Genomic DNA, 18266 nt, shown 5'->3' with positions numbered 1-18266 from the left:
TCCATGCGGTAGCTATTGGTGCGTTTGGGCGTCACATGTAACTGGAAATGTTTCTTCTGTTAGGTTCTATAGTGACTTTTTTCGTAGTCATTTGCATATTTTAGTATTATGCCCCCAAAATCAAATATCCCCTACTTTTTTTGAATAGTATATTTGGAATGTGTTTAACCAGCTCTATCACATATGTGATAATGACTGGCACCAATATTGTCCTTTAAATCGTGAAGCAAAGTTATGCAGTAAATCGGCTCATAGAGTTGATTATGGTCTGGATAGGTTAATTAATGTCAAATTAATAATTTAGATTACATTTCAGGCCTAAAGAAAGACCTGCAATTGACAGATTTAGCTCTTGCATATTGTATGTTTAACTAATTGTAACGAGCAAACTAAATGAAAAAAGACATCTACCTATATTGTATTAGACAAAAGACAGATACATGGATTACTTTCAATAAAAATCGGAAATCTAAGTATTCATTTTACGAGAAATATTATTCTGTACGTTTATTGTTTGTAATTAGCCTCTCGAATTACTTGTGCCATTAATTTCTTAACAAATGTCATAAGGCGTCTACGGGTTGTAAAATGATTCGCCCCATTACAGTGGTATCATATTCAACCCATTGGTATAAACATTTGGATACAATATGATTTAGAATTTCCAATGATGTCAAGCTAAAAATCAGTTTTTTTTTATCTCTCCATGAGCTTCTTCTAGAATAAAGTTATGATGATTTACCATGTAGACATCGTTATGTTTAATTACTTCAAGACGCAACTCGAAGTTCATAACGGCGGCTATATTAGTGATCACTAATAAGGTCGCGTAAGGTTACAATAGGGTAAACTGTCAACATTAATGAGTATAAACCCTTCATAGACAAAATAAGTCTGCCAACGGGCGTTGTTAGAACAAATTGGTTTGAATCGAATGTACATGTCCATCATGTATATTAGTTGTGATTGCCGATGGACAGTATAAAGAGACCTCGGTGTATCGCTAACCTTTGATGATGATTAATTGCAAGATTGTACAACGTTGAACAGAACAGAAGGTCTTATTTTGGTAAAAAAAATAATCCTATTTCGATTGACCGTACCTAACGTATTATTATGGACCTTGTTACTTCTTATAATTTCATTTTTGACACTTGAAGAATGCATCTGGATATAATGGGTTTATAAAAAATTCCCTCAAATGGTGAGGAGTATGATCCCTCGTGCACCCAATAACTATCACTGAACGACGCAATATATTTTCTGAGAAGCTAACATAGCAAAAGTCCACCGGCGGAGTCAACGGCCAAATTAATTAAGAAAGGTCCAGTACACCTGGCAATTTATAGCTTTTATATGAACCTCAGAAAAATGACACACTCGACCTACACACTCTACATTCTGGAAAACATCGCCACTGGCAGAGTCAATTATCATGGATCCGTGACAGATGTCTGGGAACTAGATATTAAAGCATTTTCAAGGTCATTAATACCGACAGAGCAAAATTTGTTACGGGAAACTTATCAGCAGTAAATTTTCATTTGGCCTCCAATATCACTGATAGGGATGACACCAGGGCAAGTTAATTCTGCAAAATAAATCTAAGACATTTTTTTAAATCACTAAGAAAAAAAATAAAGGTGTTTGAAGTATATCCAGTTAAAATATATTTCCTTTTTTGTCTAAAGGGGTATATAAAATAGTACGCAGAGGCGTAAAATGAGTAAAAGGCGCCAAATCTGTCCGAAGCTAGTACTACCCCATCCTATGTAAACAACGTTTCGATACCATCTAATGTGACGCCACGCTTAGAATTATACTGGGCGTTACCTTAAAAGAGGGCTTTCGCATTACCGCTATGAAACAGTTTATTGCTATAACGGGTAGAAAGTTATGAAATTAACAACAACTACAATAAAACAAAATGAATTTCCTCCTGATATATTTTTGTAACTGGGCATGACCTTACATGTCTGTCATCTTTTAAAGTGTTAAAACAGGGGTTTTCGCAATACCGCTATGAAACAGTTTATTGCTATAAGGGGTAGAAAGTTAGAAATTAACAACAACTACAATAAAACAAAATGAATTTCACCCTTATCTATTTCTGCAACTACTCACATGACCTTATTTGTAAATTTTAAAGCTTAATGTGGTCGTGTACAGCCGGTTCAATTATATAATATTTTTTATTGGTTTGAAATCAAAAGAACTTTCCCGAATACAAGGGATTACCATCAAACCATGGTAATGGTTTAGACATTATAATCCAATTGGGCATTTCTACACTGTATATGATAAAGTTTATATTCCGGATAAAGTTTATATTCTCTTGCTTTGATGTAAAAAAGGGGGTTTAACGTCCTACTGTTCTTCTCCGACTGGGCTAATGAAGACAGGTATACGCAATACAGTGTGCTATGAGGGAGGAAATTTTTCTCGGACAGCGGTACTACGACCTACTCTTATATCGATTTCCAACTGCCAATGGATCTATTACGTGCACTCCAATGTGAACACGGAACCTCGTCTTTTTTCTCCCCACCCGAACGACTATACGTTGTCCCTTGTCCGGGCCTCTGTCCCATACCGCTGACAGGAGGGAACTACGTCGAGAAAATCCCGATGAATTTTCTCGGCCAATACAGGGATCGAACACGCGACCTCCATGTTAGCGAGCCAACACCTTACTGACTGAGCAAACTTGGCTCCCTGGTAGGCAAAGCATTGTTTCATTGTGAAAGATACAAAATTAGGATTTAATGCCGTTTTGTATAGGATTTATGGTCCACTTTAATGAACTTATCGACTATTTCTATCCTTATAACTTCATCATAGACTGTCTGAATGAAAAGTGTCTGAGTTAAGGAAGTCATCAAATCCATCTACATTAACACAGGAACTAAAATTAAGGAAGACGGATCGGGGCTTAATACCAATTTGACCAGATAAACAGAAAAAAAGAAACAAAAGCCTTGATTTGGTGTTAAACGGATACAGGGCACAATTAATTCCTACACGAATATAGTGCAAAGTTTTATAACAGCCCTTTTCGCCGTTTCACCCTTTTGTATGGTGATATGTGTTGTCTTTTTGGTGTAGAATCAATCTCGAAGAGGACTCTCCCCTAGGGTGGAAGAAAATATCGAAAAAAATGACTGTAAATGAATGCTCTCTACAGTATTATCCTAAGTAAAAAAACAACCGAAGGAGCCGTGTGACTCAGTGAGTAAGTAGAATGATATGGGGTTTTACGTCTTACTGTTTGTTCCGACTGGGCTAATGAAGACGGGACAGTAAGACGTTGGCTTACTAACCTCAAGTTCCGTATTCGATAACAATGTTGACCGAGCAAGTTCATCGGGAATTTCCGACGTGGTGCAGGACAAGAGGCCTGGCAAGAGACAACGTATAGTCCTTCGGATGGGACGAAAAAAACCGTGGCCATTGGCGTGCACGTAAAACATCCCTTATCAGATTGAATTCGATATAAGAGTCGGCCGTATCCCCAAAGCACATTGTAAACAATCTTCTCGTCGGAGCAGAACAGTAGGACGTTAAACCCCATTTCATTTCATTACAAAACCTCCAAAGACTGCTTTGCGTATCAATTTATCAAAAAAGGACACAAAATCAAGACCATAAAAGGCCCCAAATCTCCGTGAGAACATTAACTTGTTCAGAGGGCCCGAGTCTATTATGCCCACTGACTCCATCTCAGTCCACCACTGGTAATAACTCCACGGTGTTACCTGTATGTACTCTCTGTTAACCTGGTTTCGGCTATTTCTTGTTAACTGTCTTATAACAGATTAGACGTGCCCCACCCCTTAAACCTACTCATTTTATCAGTTTTGCGCACTACCTTTTATGGTAAAATTATCCATGAAGCAAATAAAGAACGCTTCCTGAGTATCCTGTCTTGTATGTCATTCTGTCACCATTCTCTTTTAACTGAAGTCTTGCCAGGTTCTTGCATTTTTCATTATAGACACGTCGGGAATCTAAGTTAAAGAGGCATAAGTTCTTTGCAGGTTTCCGTCAGGTCGTGCATGTTTTAATACAGACAGGTCAGAACAAAATTTAAACAGGCATTAGTTTTGCAGGTCTTCGCCAGTTTCTACTAAGATGCCCGTTACTGTACTTTGTACATTGTTTGTATTATAAATGAAGTGAAGTGGGGGTTGACTTATTAATTGTTTGCACCAACTGGGCTAAGGTCATTTTGGTCCAGATTGTCCCATTCCTGTTGCAACGCCGCAGCAAGTTCTTGGACATTGGCAGGACGTTGTTGACGTTGACGTAACCTCTGTCCAAGCATGTCCCAGACATGCTCGATGGGGGAGAGGTCGGGACTCAGTGCTGGCCAAGGTAATGTGGTGATGTTCTGTTGTTGGAGGTAACCTGTAACGATCCTGGCCCTGTAACATCTTGCGTTGTCATCCTGGAAGATGAAACGGCGGCCATGACGTCGTGCGAACGGCACAACATGGACTGCCAAGATGTTGTCCCGGTAGTACTGGCCTGTAACACGCCCTGCAACAACATGTAAAGCCGTTCTTCCAGCAACAGTGATGCCTCCCCACACCATAACAGAACCACCCCCAAATCGATCATGTCTGATGACGTTAACGTCTTGGAAGCGCTCGTTTCGACGACGCCACACCCTCCTTCGTCTGTCCAAAAAATCAACAGTGAACTTTGACTCATCTGAAAACATCACATTGCTCCAGCGTCGATTATCCCAGTGTTGACGATCCCTACACCAACGACGTCTTGCCTGAATGTGATGATCTCTCAAACAAGGGATCACGCGAGGACGTCGGGCGCGAAGGTGACCCTATGCAGTCGATTCCGAATCGTCTGGCCACTCACTCTCACACCAGTGTCTGTTTGAAGACGAGCGCTGATCTGATTTGCTGTGATGACACGATTTCTCAAGGCCAAGGTACGGATAAATCGATCCTGGGCTTGAGTTGTCGCCCTTGGTCGACCTGAGCGTGGTCTGTCCTGTACAGATTGTGTATCACGGTATCTGGACCATAGCCTGCTTATGACAGACTGAGAAACATTCATCGTCCGCGCCACAACCGCCTGTGTTGTGCCGATCTGTAGCATGCCAAGGGCACGTAACCTTTCATTTTGGGTAAGCCGACGCATATCAAAATTTGTTTTCTGGTCACTAAAACAATTAAACTGATGTTTCCACCCTGGAATTCAATGCCACAATGACTGTAACATTCAAAGTCAGAGTCGTGCAAATCTTGGGTTGGACCCCCATGATGATCCCAAGCATCACCTGCATTCCATGCGGTTGCTATTGGTGCGTTTGGGCGTCACATGTAACTGGAAATGTTTCTTCTGTTAGGTTCTATAGTGACTTTTTTCGTAGTCATTTGCATATTTTAGTATTATGCCCCCAAAATCAAATATCCCCTACTTTTTTTGAATAGTAAATATAATACGACTGTTTGTTATTGTAATGAGTATACAGGTTTATTCATTATCTGCTGTAATTTTTATAAATTGTAACAGAAACGTGTCGATGCTATATAATTTTCATTATTATCGACAGATGTATGCTAGTCTAGTCGACATGAACAAAATGATGACCGCACGGACAAATGTATGCTATAGTCTAGTGGACATGCACAAATTGAGGGCCTCACCGATAAATGTATGCCATAGTCTAGTCGACATGCCAATTTGAGGACTCCCTGAGACATCTGAACTCGCATAATATAATCCACGGCAAACTTCACCTTCTGCCTTGTATATTATTTAAGACGGGATTTGATATGAAATGAAAGCGGATTTAACGACCTACCTGTCTGCCCTACCCGAGCAAATGTAGACGGGCATACGTTATGCAGCATGCCATGGGGAGAAGTTTGACCTGACTGCTGCGCTACGGCCTACTCTTATTCGGAATTCCAACTGTAACGGGCTCTTTTGCGCGCACGCGAACGTAAACGAACCTCGTAGACGGGGTGGGGGGGTGTCCGAATGGTTAGCGCGTGCGCATTGTATCATAAGGTCTGTCATTGAGTCAACTGTCGTGGTTTCGATTCCCCGGTAGCACGAAATAAGGAGTAGGGTCGCCTGTCCAACCTCGTGGGTTTTCTCCGGGTCTTCCAACTGCTAAAGAACCCTATCCGCGCAAGCGAATTATTGAAATAAAATTGAACCATATGTTAGTCCCGAAATGACCTAGTTTGTGTCGAGTGGACGTTCCCATTTTTTCTCTCTCTCTCTCTCTCTCTCTCTCTCTCTCTCTCTCTCTCTCACACGTACCTCGTTTTTTTGTCCCAACCGCAAACGGCTTACTCACTGAGTCACCGCGACATACAGACGCGGTTCGGACAATGTTAGGGTCTCAAAGGTTTTATTGAATGCGAAAGAAAACGTAAAATGGCATTCCGAAACTAAGCTTTTTGTTTTGAAGCAAAGGCTTCTCTCTCTCTCACGTACCTCGGTTTTTCGTCCCAGTCGCAAACACCTCCTCTTTAGCGAGCAAACGGTTTACTCACTGAGCCAACGCGACATACAGACGTGGTTCGGATAATGTTGGGTCTCAAAGGTTTTATTGAATGTGATGTGTAAATAATAGCATACTAAACCTTACTCGGCGAAAGAAATCGTAAAATGGCATTCCGAAAATAAGCTTTTTTTTTCGAAGCAAATGTTTCGTGTTAGAGAGCAAAAACAATGCCATTTTAACAACCAAGATATCAAAGTTTTATACTACTAATATATAAACAAAAGCACCCTGACAGAGAGTTACACAAATGTGATGAAATGACTAAAGTGAAGCGATGTGGAAATTTAATTCTCGAATGTTTTCAAATTGTTATCGCGTGAAACAAATAGATACGTAACCAATGCTTTTTCAATCAAGACAATACCAACACCAAGTTTCTAAAACATGGGTTGTTTACCATTTACAAAAACCAAAAGGGTCCATATTTTGGAGAGAACATGACATTTATGCAAAGCCACCAAGATAACTGAACTTTGGTGAATGCTCTCACACAGGTTGAACTTCAAGAAATTTAATAAAAAATATCATGGGTTATGTGTTTTTGCTGGTCACCCTGTATATCTAATTTACATTATTTATAAGATCTATAAAGTGTATTGTTATTCACCATACGTTAATCAGTAAGTATTTTCATAAATGTATAAAAACATGTTTTAACGTTTCGTTATTTTGTATTATCTAGTAATCAAGCACGCTTAAATACGGATAATATAACCGATTGGCCAGATTAAGCCGGGTTGTCGCTACAGCAGAGTACACGTGCCTGCAAACTGATAGTACCGCAAGCATACATCTGAAAGCCTCTAACCAGTCCAATCACTTACGAGTATAACGGTTTGTGTTGCCTTACCTTGCATTCGTCTACGAATTAGGATATTGCGTATTCTTATATTAGCGGAAATAAAAGTCAATGGTAAGCTCTTGGGCATGCTGCAACAGCGAAGAGTTAATTGCCTCTAAATCAATGACTTTTTTTTTTCACTTTTATGCTCCGGAAATAAAACTTATCAGGATTTTTTTTTCTCTATCTGAAAATGTGGGATTTATGTTAATTGAAGGACTTTCTTTCTGTAAACTTCAGAAAAAACAAATACGGATAAAACTTACCTGGTAATTTTTGCTTCCGGAACTTTTTACGTATTTCCACGGATATTTTTGTTACAGCGTATTCATCGATAAATATTCTTCTAGATTAAAGTGAACACCCCGGCAGTATGATAAGTATCTGTACAATAAGGGCGGGGGGTATATCCACATTAAAGAAGACGCCTTGATAGTAGAATAAATATCTCTCTACATTGAGTTGAAACATGTGAAACTGCAAAGTTATATATGACTCTAGCATTAATATTGACTGAGATATGGCCTTTAGAATTGGGGTACTTATTTGCAAGTTTTGAAATTACTGCTTTTATATCGTCTAGTTCGACAATTTTCTTCAAATTTGGGGATTTATAATACTCCATCAAATTATCCGAACAAGTAATGTCGACTATGTATGGAGTGCCACAAATCATTACTTGTGTGAAAAAAATTCAATATTTCGGTATATTAAAGATTGTTACTTGTCACATGTGTGTCTATATGTGTTTCTAGAACAGACATATTGAAAGCCAAATCTTTGTCGCTTTCTTGGAAAATTAGCTTTGAAAATCAGTCCACATCGTAAAATAGCTAAAATCCCTATATTTCAAATGGTAACCATACACAGGAAACTTCCATGAAAATTTCTTTGAAATTGGGGGAAATGTTGCTTGTACACGTGTCTATCAATGGTGATAATTTACGCCTTCATTAAATTTTTTAAGTGCAGAATTGAGACAAAATTTACAATAAGTCATTAAGTGAACTGTATACATGAACAACCAGTTAGTGGTTTACATGTAATCAAATAAAACTTCTGTTTTACCATAAATATATCAGATATTTTTAAGAATAAATTATCTTTAAAGCTCTTTACTGTTGCCAGCTTGTATAAATTAGCAAAGCTATATGTAAAATACAATACTTTATTCACATACTACACAATTTACATAGTCATAAAATACCTATATATACAAAATATATACAATAATTTAAAATGTAAATGTACCGAATGTTAGACATACAGTTTCCATATTTTACCTAATATTTAATTATTCTAGTTAAAAAAAATAAGAATTATACATGTACAGGATAATTCAATTAATTAAAAGAGAATATTCGTGTCTATACTTAATATATTCTACAGAAAAACAATAAGAATAAATAATGTACCTAATAAAAATCTATTATTGGCTCCTTCGATTGTCATAATTGATTAAAGGAAAATACCGTTGACATTTTCGACATCATTCAACGGGAATATTTATTAAAACGGACGTTACCCATGTGGACATCCATATTGATGGTCTTGGGACAGATGCATTGGGGTTTATTTTGTATTGATAACAAAATTGAGAGAAATAGAGAGTGGTCCACTATAGTTACATTTTTATTTCAATAATTCGCGTGCGCCAAGGGGGAGAAATCAGAGTATCCGAACATTATATCAATCGACCACACCTAGTTAAGAGGTTGGTTATATTCAAATGCAGTTACATGTTCACTAGTATGTCAATTGGGTATCTCAAGGTTTCAAAGGTGAACCCCATACGTCGGGCAAAGAGATAACGACTAACATAAAAATCAAAGGGGAACTCTTGGCTGTAGCCATATCAACAACATACGCCTCCCTCCGACATAAATGAATTTATTTATTAATCCGAGTAAAACATTCATTTTGTTTAAATTTGACTGCGAAAACACAATTCATATACAAAAGATGACAACCCTGTAAAACAATTGTTGAACAAGAATGAAATGTAATATACAATTCATGATAGTGATGTGAAATGAAGAGAATCTTATATTAACAAAACGTCTGTTCGGTGTTTTTCAAGGCTTGATATATCTAATGAGAAGATTGGTGACGTAGTGCTGAAACTGACTCTGTGTCCTCGTCAATGTGTGAGCTAGGACACTGCAGTTTATTAGTGTATCTGTATGTCCTATTTCTAAGCAGCACCGTATCGGGAGACGATGAATGACTACACCTGTAAATTTCATTAAAATGACGACGAAATCTCCGGGCACTGAGGAAATATAAAAATACATTCACGGCATGATTGGTGTCACAGAGAACGTACGCGATTTGTTGACACAGGACCTTCTGGGCGAACTCATCGCTATACCTGTGAGGAAGCCATGTTTGTCCGAGAAGTAGAAATATGCAAATAGGAGCAGTCAGGATCAAAAAGACCACAGACACCACAATTAACATAATTGTCACGTCTCGGTGCGGTGTCGCGGTTGATGGTGATAATGTTAAAGTCTTGTGTTCATCCGCTGATTTTCGGATACCAATTATGATCAAGAAGTTGAACACGAAGAGTATAATACAAGGAAAAATGGCGTATAGACAAGCGCTGATCCAGTACCAAATTTTGGTGATGAAATAATTATGGTAAACTTCACCGATCTCACAACTGCCATAATATGACGTAATCGTCCACAGCAAATGGATGTAAACTCCAGAAAGGAACAAAAAGAGTATTCCCATGGAAAGGAACGACCTTTTTATTGTCCAGTTAATTCCAAGCTTTAGCGGGAACCACACTGCAACAAAACGTTCGATCGACATAGCCACGATAATCCAACTAGCATAATTTAAGAAGACATTTCCCAAAAACGTCAAAATTTTGCACTCAAAATTCGACATGATCTTTAGATTGTAATCTTGGAGAAGTAGATGGGTAAGTTTTATTACTAACGTAGTGTTATCCACTATGGCTAGCAAAGCCACGTAACACGTTAGTGACGTCACTGGTTTCATTCTTATAATAGTAGCAAGACTTGCGAGATTTCCTGGAAATCCTACGAAAAAGATGACCCAGATGTAATATTTTTGTATCAATGTTGCTGTGTCCATGAGTGTCTGGTAATAGTCACTTACTGTAGGTTCCTCCACATAACTATAATTATGCCAACTTCCGTTCTCAAGGACTGTCTCTTCTTTATCGGGATCCATTATAATATTTTACCACTGGACTGCACTTTCAACTGCAATAGAAAATAACAGACCCATTTTAGTTAAGAAATCTACAAATTCATTTTTCTAAACGAAAAATGCGCTGACTCACTAATCAGGAGATCTGTGGTTCGATCCAGGTATTGGCCCAGAAAGTGCTCCCGGATTTTCCTGGGTGGTTTCCCCGTGCCAGTCGTGTAGGATGGAGGGTCTGGCAAGGATTGAGGTACTGTGTACAAGTTAGCGTGCAAGTAAAAGAATCCTAGACAGTTGGAAATCGATAGAGTACATCGTAGCTTCGCTTTCCGGGCACCCCCCCCCCCTTAGCACACATGGCGTATGCCCTATCTAGTATGTAAATGTACAATCACGGAAAATCGATAAAACGTTTAAATCCACTAAGGTGGGTAGAAAAATGTTAAAGGTTGTTTAATTATGTATTTGCAACAAAGAAATGCGGATATTATTATTAATGGTATAAACCTTTATTTTTCGTGTGCGTCCAAATTATCCGACTTCGACGTAACTGCAAGTATTGACTTCAGTCTCTAGACGTAACATATTAGTCGCGGCCATCCAGAACCGCCTAGTCTTTAAAGGAGGTAAGTCGCTAATATTTGGGACCTAGACACTGACAGAAATGGGTAGCAACGCATATAATAATGTAATATGAATGTATATAAACTGATTTACATTCAATCGTTTCCGTTTTCACTCTAATTTCAAATCAGTTATGTTCGGCGAAATATGCTAGAAGTCTAAATCGAATTGCAACCTCTAGCGCCTGGTTATTCCAGTCTACTTCGATAGTATTTACTGCACATGCTCTCCAGATAAGAATATGACGTCACCGTTTGACATGACTTGTGGAATATGTCTTCGGGTCCCTTGTTACAAATGACCCTCAAACGTATTATGGTACAAGATTCGTGTATCAATTGTAAACCTTTATTTCGTCTTAAATACTGGATATCAGAAACCCATCTATACCCGGTATGATCACAACATCAATGTTGATTTAAATTGACAAATATTTTTATGTTTTCAAATGTCGAAGACTTTGGATGATATTGAGTTAGAGACTTAGCTATTTTAACGTATGGGGAGTCTGGGCCATTTGTACACATTTGAGGGAATGTGACTTGGATAATCAACCACATAAATAACCAAATTCCCTGTTATGCAATGGCAATGGAACTCTTTAGCTAAAGGCAAGAACGAGCTGACGACGATATTATTAAAATAAAGAAAATCCATAGATATGACTTTTAAAGAGAAAAAAAAATTGCAGTAAAATAAACTTAGAAGTGTTGGATGTTGACAATCCATCCAGACTAATATCCGTAGCGACATATAAGTGAACGGGAGCTATCAGTATCAGACCGTAGTGTGCCTAAGTTTTATAATCCCTTTTATGGACTTCCATTACACCATACAACTGTTTGTCTTTATTGTAAGCTTCTCTAACTCTAATTAAATCTTTTTTTTATTTTTGCTTTTATAGTTCTAATTTATCTTACATTACAGATGCAAGAACATAAAAAGAAACAGAAAACGAATCCAAATAACATCTGATTATAAACAGTCTCTCGCCGCTATAATAGCAAGTACAGGAGGGTCGCACCCCACATAAACAATTACACAAGAAAACAAAAACACGTAGAGGACCCAATATACAACAAATAACAAATGTATATTTCAGATCAAGTGAATGGATCGGCTGGTTGGCCGTAATCATTCACTTCGCTGTACAGATCCGGGCCTGTACTGATACTGGTTTCACTCAAAATGAAAAACAAACGAACAATAAGTTAGAGTCCAAGAAAAACCGGGGAATATTTCCTTTTGACAAGACGTCTTCCTGATTGGTGATATTTCACGTCTCTCGGGTCTGAAATAATTTGATTTCTTTTTTTTTAAATAAGGAAATGTAATGACATTATTGATCATTAACACACATATATAGTTAAGTAATTCTATCCATCTCCTTGTTTAACTTGTTATTGTGGGCCACTTTCGTCATCTTAATATGTATAATTAATTATATTCTACATATAATATCTCAATCCAATTATAAATAGTACGTCAATATGTTATTTATTTCCTTGTATCCGGTTGGTCACGTCACAATCTGATTAAAACACAGAGCCTATTTTGTTCCGTTTTTTTATAGTTCAAAATTTCGTTTTATTTGTCTTCACAACACTAGGTTCTGGAAGAGTTGTTATGTATCAGGCGTTCTGGTTGATATGAGGAATTAAACAACGAAACGATCTGTTACGGCGGGTTCTTGGCATGCTGTGCACGTAACTGTGGGTAAACCACTGGGTACTTCAAATGCTGACTGATTAATCAATATCTGACGTCATAGAGTCAAAAGCCGCTCGTATGACTCCTGAAGCGACCTGTCACTACAACTGGCCAGATCTTCATGTAGTAGAGGCCATCGAAAGAATAGAAAAACGAAACGAAATATAGATCTGTATTTCAATCAGATTGGTCACGCCACTAACACAGCTGCAAACGCGTGGACTTGATTGTTTCGTCAATAGGGTCTTTGCATAGACTTCTCTGAATTTCCGGAATCGCCATTCTCGTTCGTTAAATTGGGGTTACTCTAATTACTAAACTAAAGCCACCAAACTTAAACTAAAGAATTGCCATTATGTAAATCGCAGTCCTTTAGAACAGCGTAATACTAATTTTCAGCATTCAGTGACCTTCCGTTCATGAGTTATACCGCCTTTTCCGAAAATGACTATATTATAGCTACTATCAAGGCCACATAACAAATCACAATATTATTCGGCTATTGCGCTAACGATGCAATTGGAGATCTTTATTTATTAATTACTTTATCTATGTTCGTTTGTCATCTAGCATATTATAAGTTGGTGGATAGGTCATGTAATAGATCCCATGATTTATGTAGTCGGTTAATGTGAATTTAAGGTGAGAAATATTGCTTTTTATTTAAAAAAAAAAGGACAGAAAATGAGATTGATCACGCTAAATTACGTGTTATTCTAAAGTAATATGGATGCAAGTATTTTTCTTGAAAGTTTTTTTTTATTAAAGATTAACGGCATACACGTCATCATACTAAACATGATTTACCGCAATTTTGAAAACGAATCTATAACAATTCACTTATCCAGTTTAGGCGAATATTTAGCACGAACAACTGCTGACTGGAATCTTACTGCAAGTAAAAAAATGTTTAATAGTCAACACAACCACAAAAACTGCCCTACCAACAATCTGAACACTGTTAACATGGCAGTAGTCCGAAGTGGCCATGGAGATGACAGGGGGAGGTTCCATAAGACCCTCCTCCTCCAATGCACTCACATTTTCTGTTAGTTAAGAAATGTATTATAGATTATATACAGTTCGAAATTTGAATCATTTTTGTTCCCAAATTGCATCCGACTTTATACGATTTATTGAACCAAACTAGTGCCATAAACATTACACGATAAAACACTGGGATATAGCGTTCTGACTCATCTACCTGATAGACATAATCCCGTCGACACAAAACATACAACAACTTATAAAATAGTCAACAGCCGCCCCAAGATCAACTAAAGAACAATATATAACGTCCAGAGATTTTACATGTGGTAGAATTGGTTAAACACGTTCCAAATATACTTCGAACAAAGAAATCTCTGGAGCCACAGCGGTACTGCATTACAGACAATTAGCAGTCCACTAATAATTTGTATGAAGATGAAGAGTTTTTGAAGGAGATTTTCTACGTTACAGGCGCCTGCGGGGTATCCAGACAATACTGTGAGTTTTTAACGATTCATCTTTTACAGAAGGGCGGGTTGGATGGCCTGTCATTTAGTCAACTGACGTGGTCTGTCCAACCTCTTGGGTTTTCCCCGGGTCTTCCGGTTTCCTCCCACTGCTAAAGACCCCTACGCGCAAGCTAATTATTGAAACAAAATTAAAAACCATATGTTTGTCCCGAAAAGACCTAGTTTGTGTCGAGTGGACGTTAAACCCCACTTCTCTCTCTCTCTCTTACAGAACCAGGTTAAATTCCCCTAATAGTCCTTAACACTAAATTACCAGTTTTATGAGCCCAGTTCTCGGCCCTGGGTCAAACAACATTTAACAATACTGTAATTATAATGAATAAAGCAATCGTTTTGAATATAGGCCCTATAGTTCCACTGATGCAGATACCTTTAACATATTTAGAATCCTTTTAATTTAATGAACGGTTGGTGATTGGGTTTGATGCAGTGAAAAATGAGTTAATACACCATGTATTATTTTATCAAGCTATAATCGAACTGTATTACACGCTAATTGTGATCAGGACCTATATTTTATAGGCCTACTTAAATATTCCGTTTGATTTATTTCGGTCATTAAATGTTTGATTAGACAAAAATCGATCTAATCGAAGGAGTCGGTTATTTAAGTGGAAAGTCCTGGTCGTTTAAAAGGATTTTACCATTTAATTATTTTTTTTTAAAATCATGACATTTCACGAATCACTGTTTATTTTAACCATTACATATTAAATGATTGACTGTCGTGACTATACAGCTCTTTGCTTTCAAGAAAATCAATACAAATGTATGTATCTTTCACAAGATTTAAAATATGATGGTTTTATAAATAGTTAACAAATTCGACATTTGAAATATCCTATTTTAATTTGTGTCTCGAATTTGACATAAAAGGAGCTTGATTATGTTATGGCATGGCAAACATGCCACCTCCAATTGTTCATTTTCGATAATATGCAACATGCTACGCCAGCTTACGTAGCTTGTCTGCTTAACCGATATGTGGGTTCGCTGTAGGGAACCAAACGCTCGAAATTTTAAATAATTTCCTAATCATCTGGGGTTTTTTTGTGTAAGAAAATTTAATGGTGCTTTTTATTTTCTATTTCAATCAGTATTAAATGATGACGTTCGCCATTAATGATTAAAGACGCAACACTGTTTCTTGGATGTCCAAAGGAGAACACTCCATTTTGCAGTAATGGGCGGTGGAGATATCACTCCGAACATGATGTTCGTGCCTTTGCTGCAGTTTTTAATGATACTAGTATACATAATAAATCGCTACGCTACACGAACTGCGTTTCAAGTTGCAAATTAGACGAATGTAGATATCTAATCTGTTATTGCTTCAATTCTTGCTACAGAAAATATAACTGGTTTGCCTTGCCTTGTCAAATCGTAAACCAGTCTCGACAGTCCGTCTCTAATGTCAACCCAATAAATTTATAAGGCGATGAAAATATTTAAAACCACAATAGCCTTCCGAGCAGAAATCAATCATGATCTATCATCTTGGCATCTTAATCAGATATTCCACCCAAGATCACACTATCTGCTAACTGGACAAGAGTTTCACCAATTTAGAAAACCACATTTTCGAGAGATGGATAGAGAACAAGCTAAAAAGAAAGTGATTTTTCCTACAATCAAGGGCCATAATTGAGGAATTACAATTCGATATGCGCAAATCGGATAAAAATTGTGACCTCTATAGGGTACACAACCTTGATATACCATATTTTACGCTATTTGAGAACGAACGGCGGCCATTTTGTCTGTCAGTTTTGGGCCGATTTTCACGAAATTCGAACGGTGATATAATAATACGCGATTTTTTGTACAATCAGGGGCCATAATTCAGGAAGTTACGTTCCGATATGCGCGAATATCGAAAGGAACCGAGATCTTTGGGTTATAAGAATACATTTCAAGTTTAAACCACATCGGATAAAAATTGTGTCCTCTACAGTGTTTACAAGCTAAAAACGTGATTTTTCGTACAATCAGGGGCCATAATCCATGAAGTTACAGTCCGGTACATGCCAATATCGAAAGGAACCGAGATCTTAGGGTGATAAACCTATATTTCAAGTTTCATTGAAATCGGATAAAAGTTGTGACCTGTAGACTGTTCACAAACAATTGTGGACGGACGGATGGACGGACGGACAGGGGTGACAACAATATACGTCCACATGAAAATGTTGGCGTATAAAAAAAAGAACACACCAAATCCAATGCTCGGTATAATCTGGTATAAATTACTTTTCTGAAGAATTCCCAAAGAAGTATAATATTATTTATAGTAATTATTTGAAGAGCATGCCTTCTCTTTCAAGTACATTTGTGTGTGTGTGTGTGTGTGTGTGTGTGTGTGAGGTGGTGGTGGTAGTGGTGGGGGTGATAATCTTCATTTGTGTTTCGTAACCTCATAAACAAGTTGTTTGTGAACGCGTCATTAAGGTATACATGCCATAGCTTTACACACCAGTATTTGATTAAGAATGTTTGAAACCATTGGTTTACACATTATTTTGGGGATTGTTCCTTTCATATAATTCACCTTCCTTGTAAAATAAAACTCTTTAACTAATCACTACCGAATGTTATTATTCACGATTGAAAGCAATCTTGAGTTAATAAGTCACTGCTCCTAACTTATCATTAAACTGACACTTAATGAAACTTGATTAGTATTTTAGTTTGATTATGTTTACTGAAACAACAATAGTTGAACCCTTTATAAAGTTCTAGTTAACATGGTGATTTAAGAGACAATTCATAGAGATATTTAGTCCTAAAGAGACTTTGCAAATGATTCAGTCATTTTGTCGAATAATGACATTTGTTATCTTGATGGATGACGTCCTTTGCGCCAATGATGAACAGTTGAGTGGTTAAAAGTATTCTTAGGTATTTTGAAATAGGTACCATGTTCGCACCGAGTACCACGTCAAACCGGTGTACAAATAGACACCAGATAATTAGCAGGAGGAGGGGCGCGACCTATCTAGTTATAGTTTAACCCTTTTGAAACCAAATCATTTTGTAAGCGAAACATATGGTGTCCACTGAGTTTTCAATTGTATGCCTAAAGTCAAAACTGATGTCTCTATTTTTAAATATTGAAAATATATCCAAAAGTCACATAGCAATATCCGTAAAATCTTCATATATTTGCAACTGTTAATGGTTACTTTAATCACACTGGTGCACCTCGGGTTTTCGTCCTATCCGCTCTGTACAAGTGTTATGGAGAACCAGACTGAAAATCCCGAGGAACTTTCTCTGTCAACACCTGAATTGAACTCGGTACCTTATGACGAGTGCACCAGAGCCATATTCACCGAACCATTTGTCGGAAGAGGTTAGATCTATTTGATAAGGCCAACTTTATGTTTGGTCAATGGTCACGAGATGTAAACAGGGCTAGCGCTAATCCTAACCCTAACGCTTACCCTCACGTACAATCTCGCCAAAAATCATGTGCCTTAACCTTATTTACATCGCAGCACAATTTATCTAGCCAGCGGAAGTGGAGAGTGGCACTTCTGCGGTCCTAATTGCGCTAATTTCGAGGTGTGTGCCGAGTGCTTAATCGGATATAATTACTTTATATTTGTATTTTAGTTAAAGGTACCTTGGGTTGGAGCTAGATGATGTAATTACCATTAGGGTTAATGGATCTGTAACAGATATGCACACTAAATAAATCGTATATAATGAGAATTGCCCGTGTTCCATGACGCTCGCAAATCATCATTAGTTCAAATGGTTTGAATACGTTATCTTTTAGCGGAGTACAAAAGCAATCCGTCATATCCATATTTATCTAAAAACCACTTAATCTGTAATATTA

General features: G+C 37.5%; 1 protein-coding gene across 1 annotated transcript; it reads right to left on the bottom strand.

The window, feature by feature from the left end:
* Positions 1–8727: 8727 nt before the first annotated feature.
* LOC126832131 (probable G-protein coupled receptor B0563.6) lies at positions 8728–10568 on the bottom strand. Its single transcript, XM_050562838.1, has one exon. It carries the CDS (start codon positions 10491–10493, stop codon positions 9477–9479), a length of 1017 nt encoding a protein of 338 aa, XP_050418795.1. The 5' UTR covers positions 10494–10568; the 3' UTR covers positions 8728–9476.
* Between the last annotated feature and the right edge of the window lie 7698 nt (positions 10569–18266).

This window comes from Patella vulgata, chromosome 9, assembly GCF_932274485.2.
Source record: "Patella vulgata chromosome 9, xgPatVulg1.2, whole genome shotgun sequence".
In the NCBI taxonomy this organism is placed as follows: Eukaryota; Metazoa; Mollusca; class Gastropoda; family Patellidae; genus Patella; species Patella vulgata.
The sequence above is the reverse complement of the archived record's forward strand: the minus strand, read 5'-3'. Positions and strand labels throughout refer to the sequence as shown.

Bases quoted from the DNA above. Each gene is read 5' to 3' on its own strand.
- LOC126832131 (XM_050562838.1), bottom strand. From the start codon at position 10,493: ATGGACACAGCAACATTGATACAAAAATATTACATCTGGGTCATCTTT.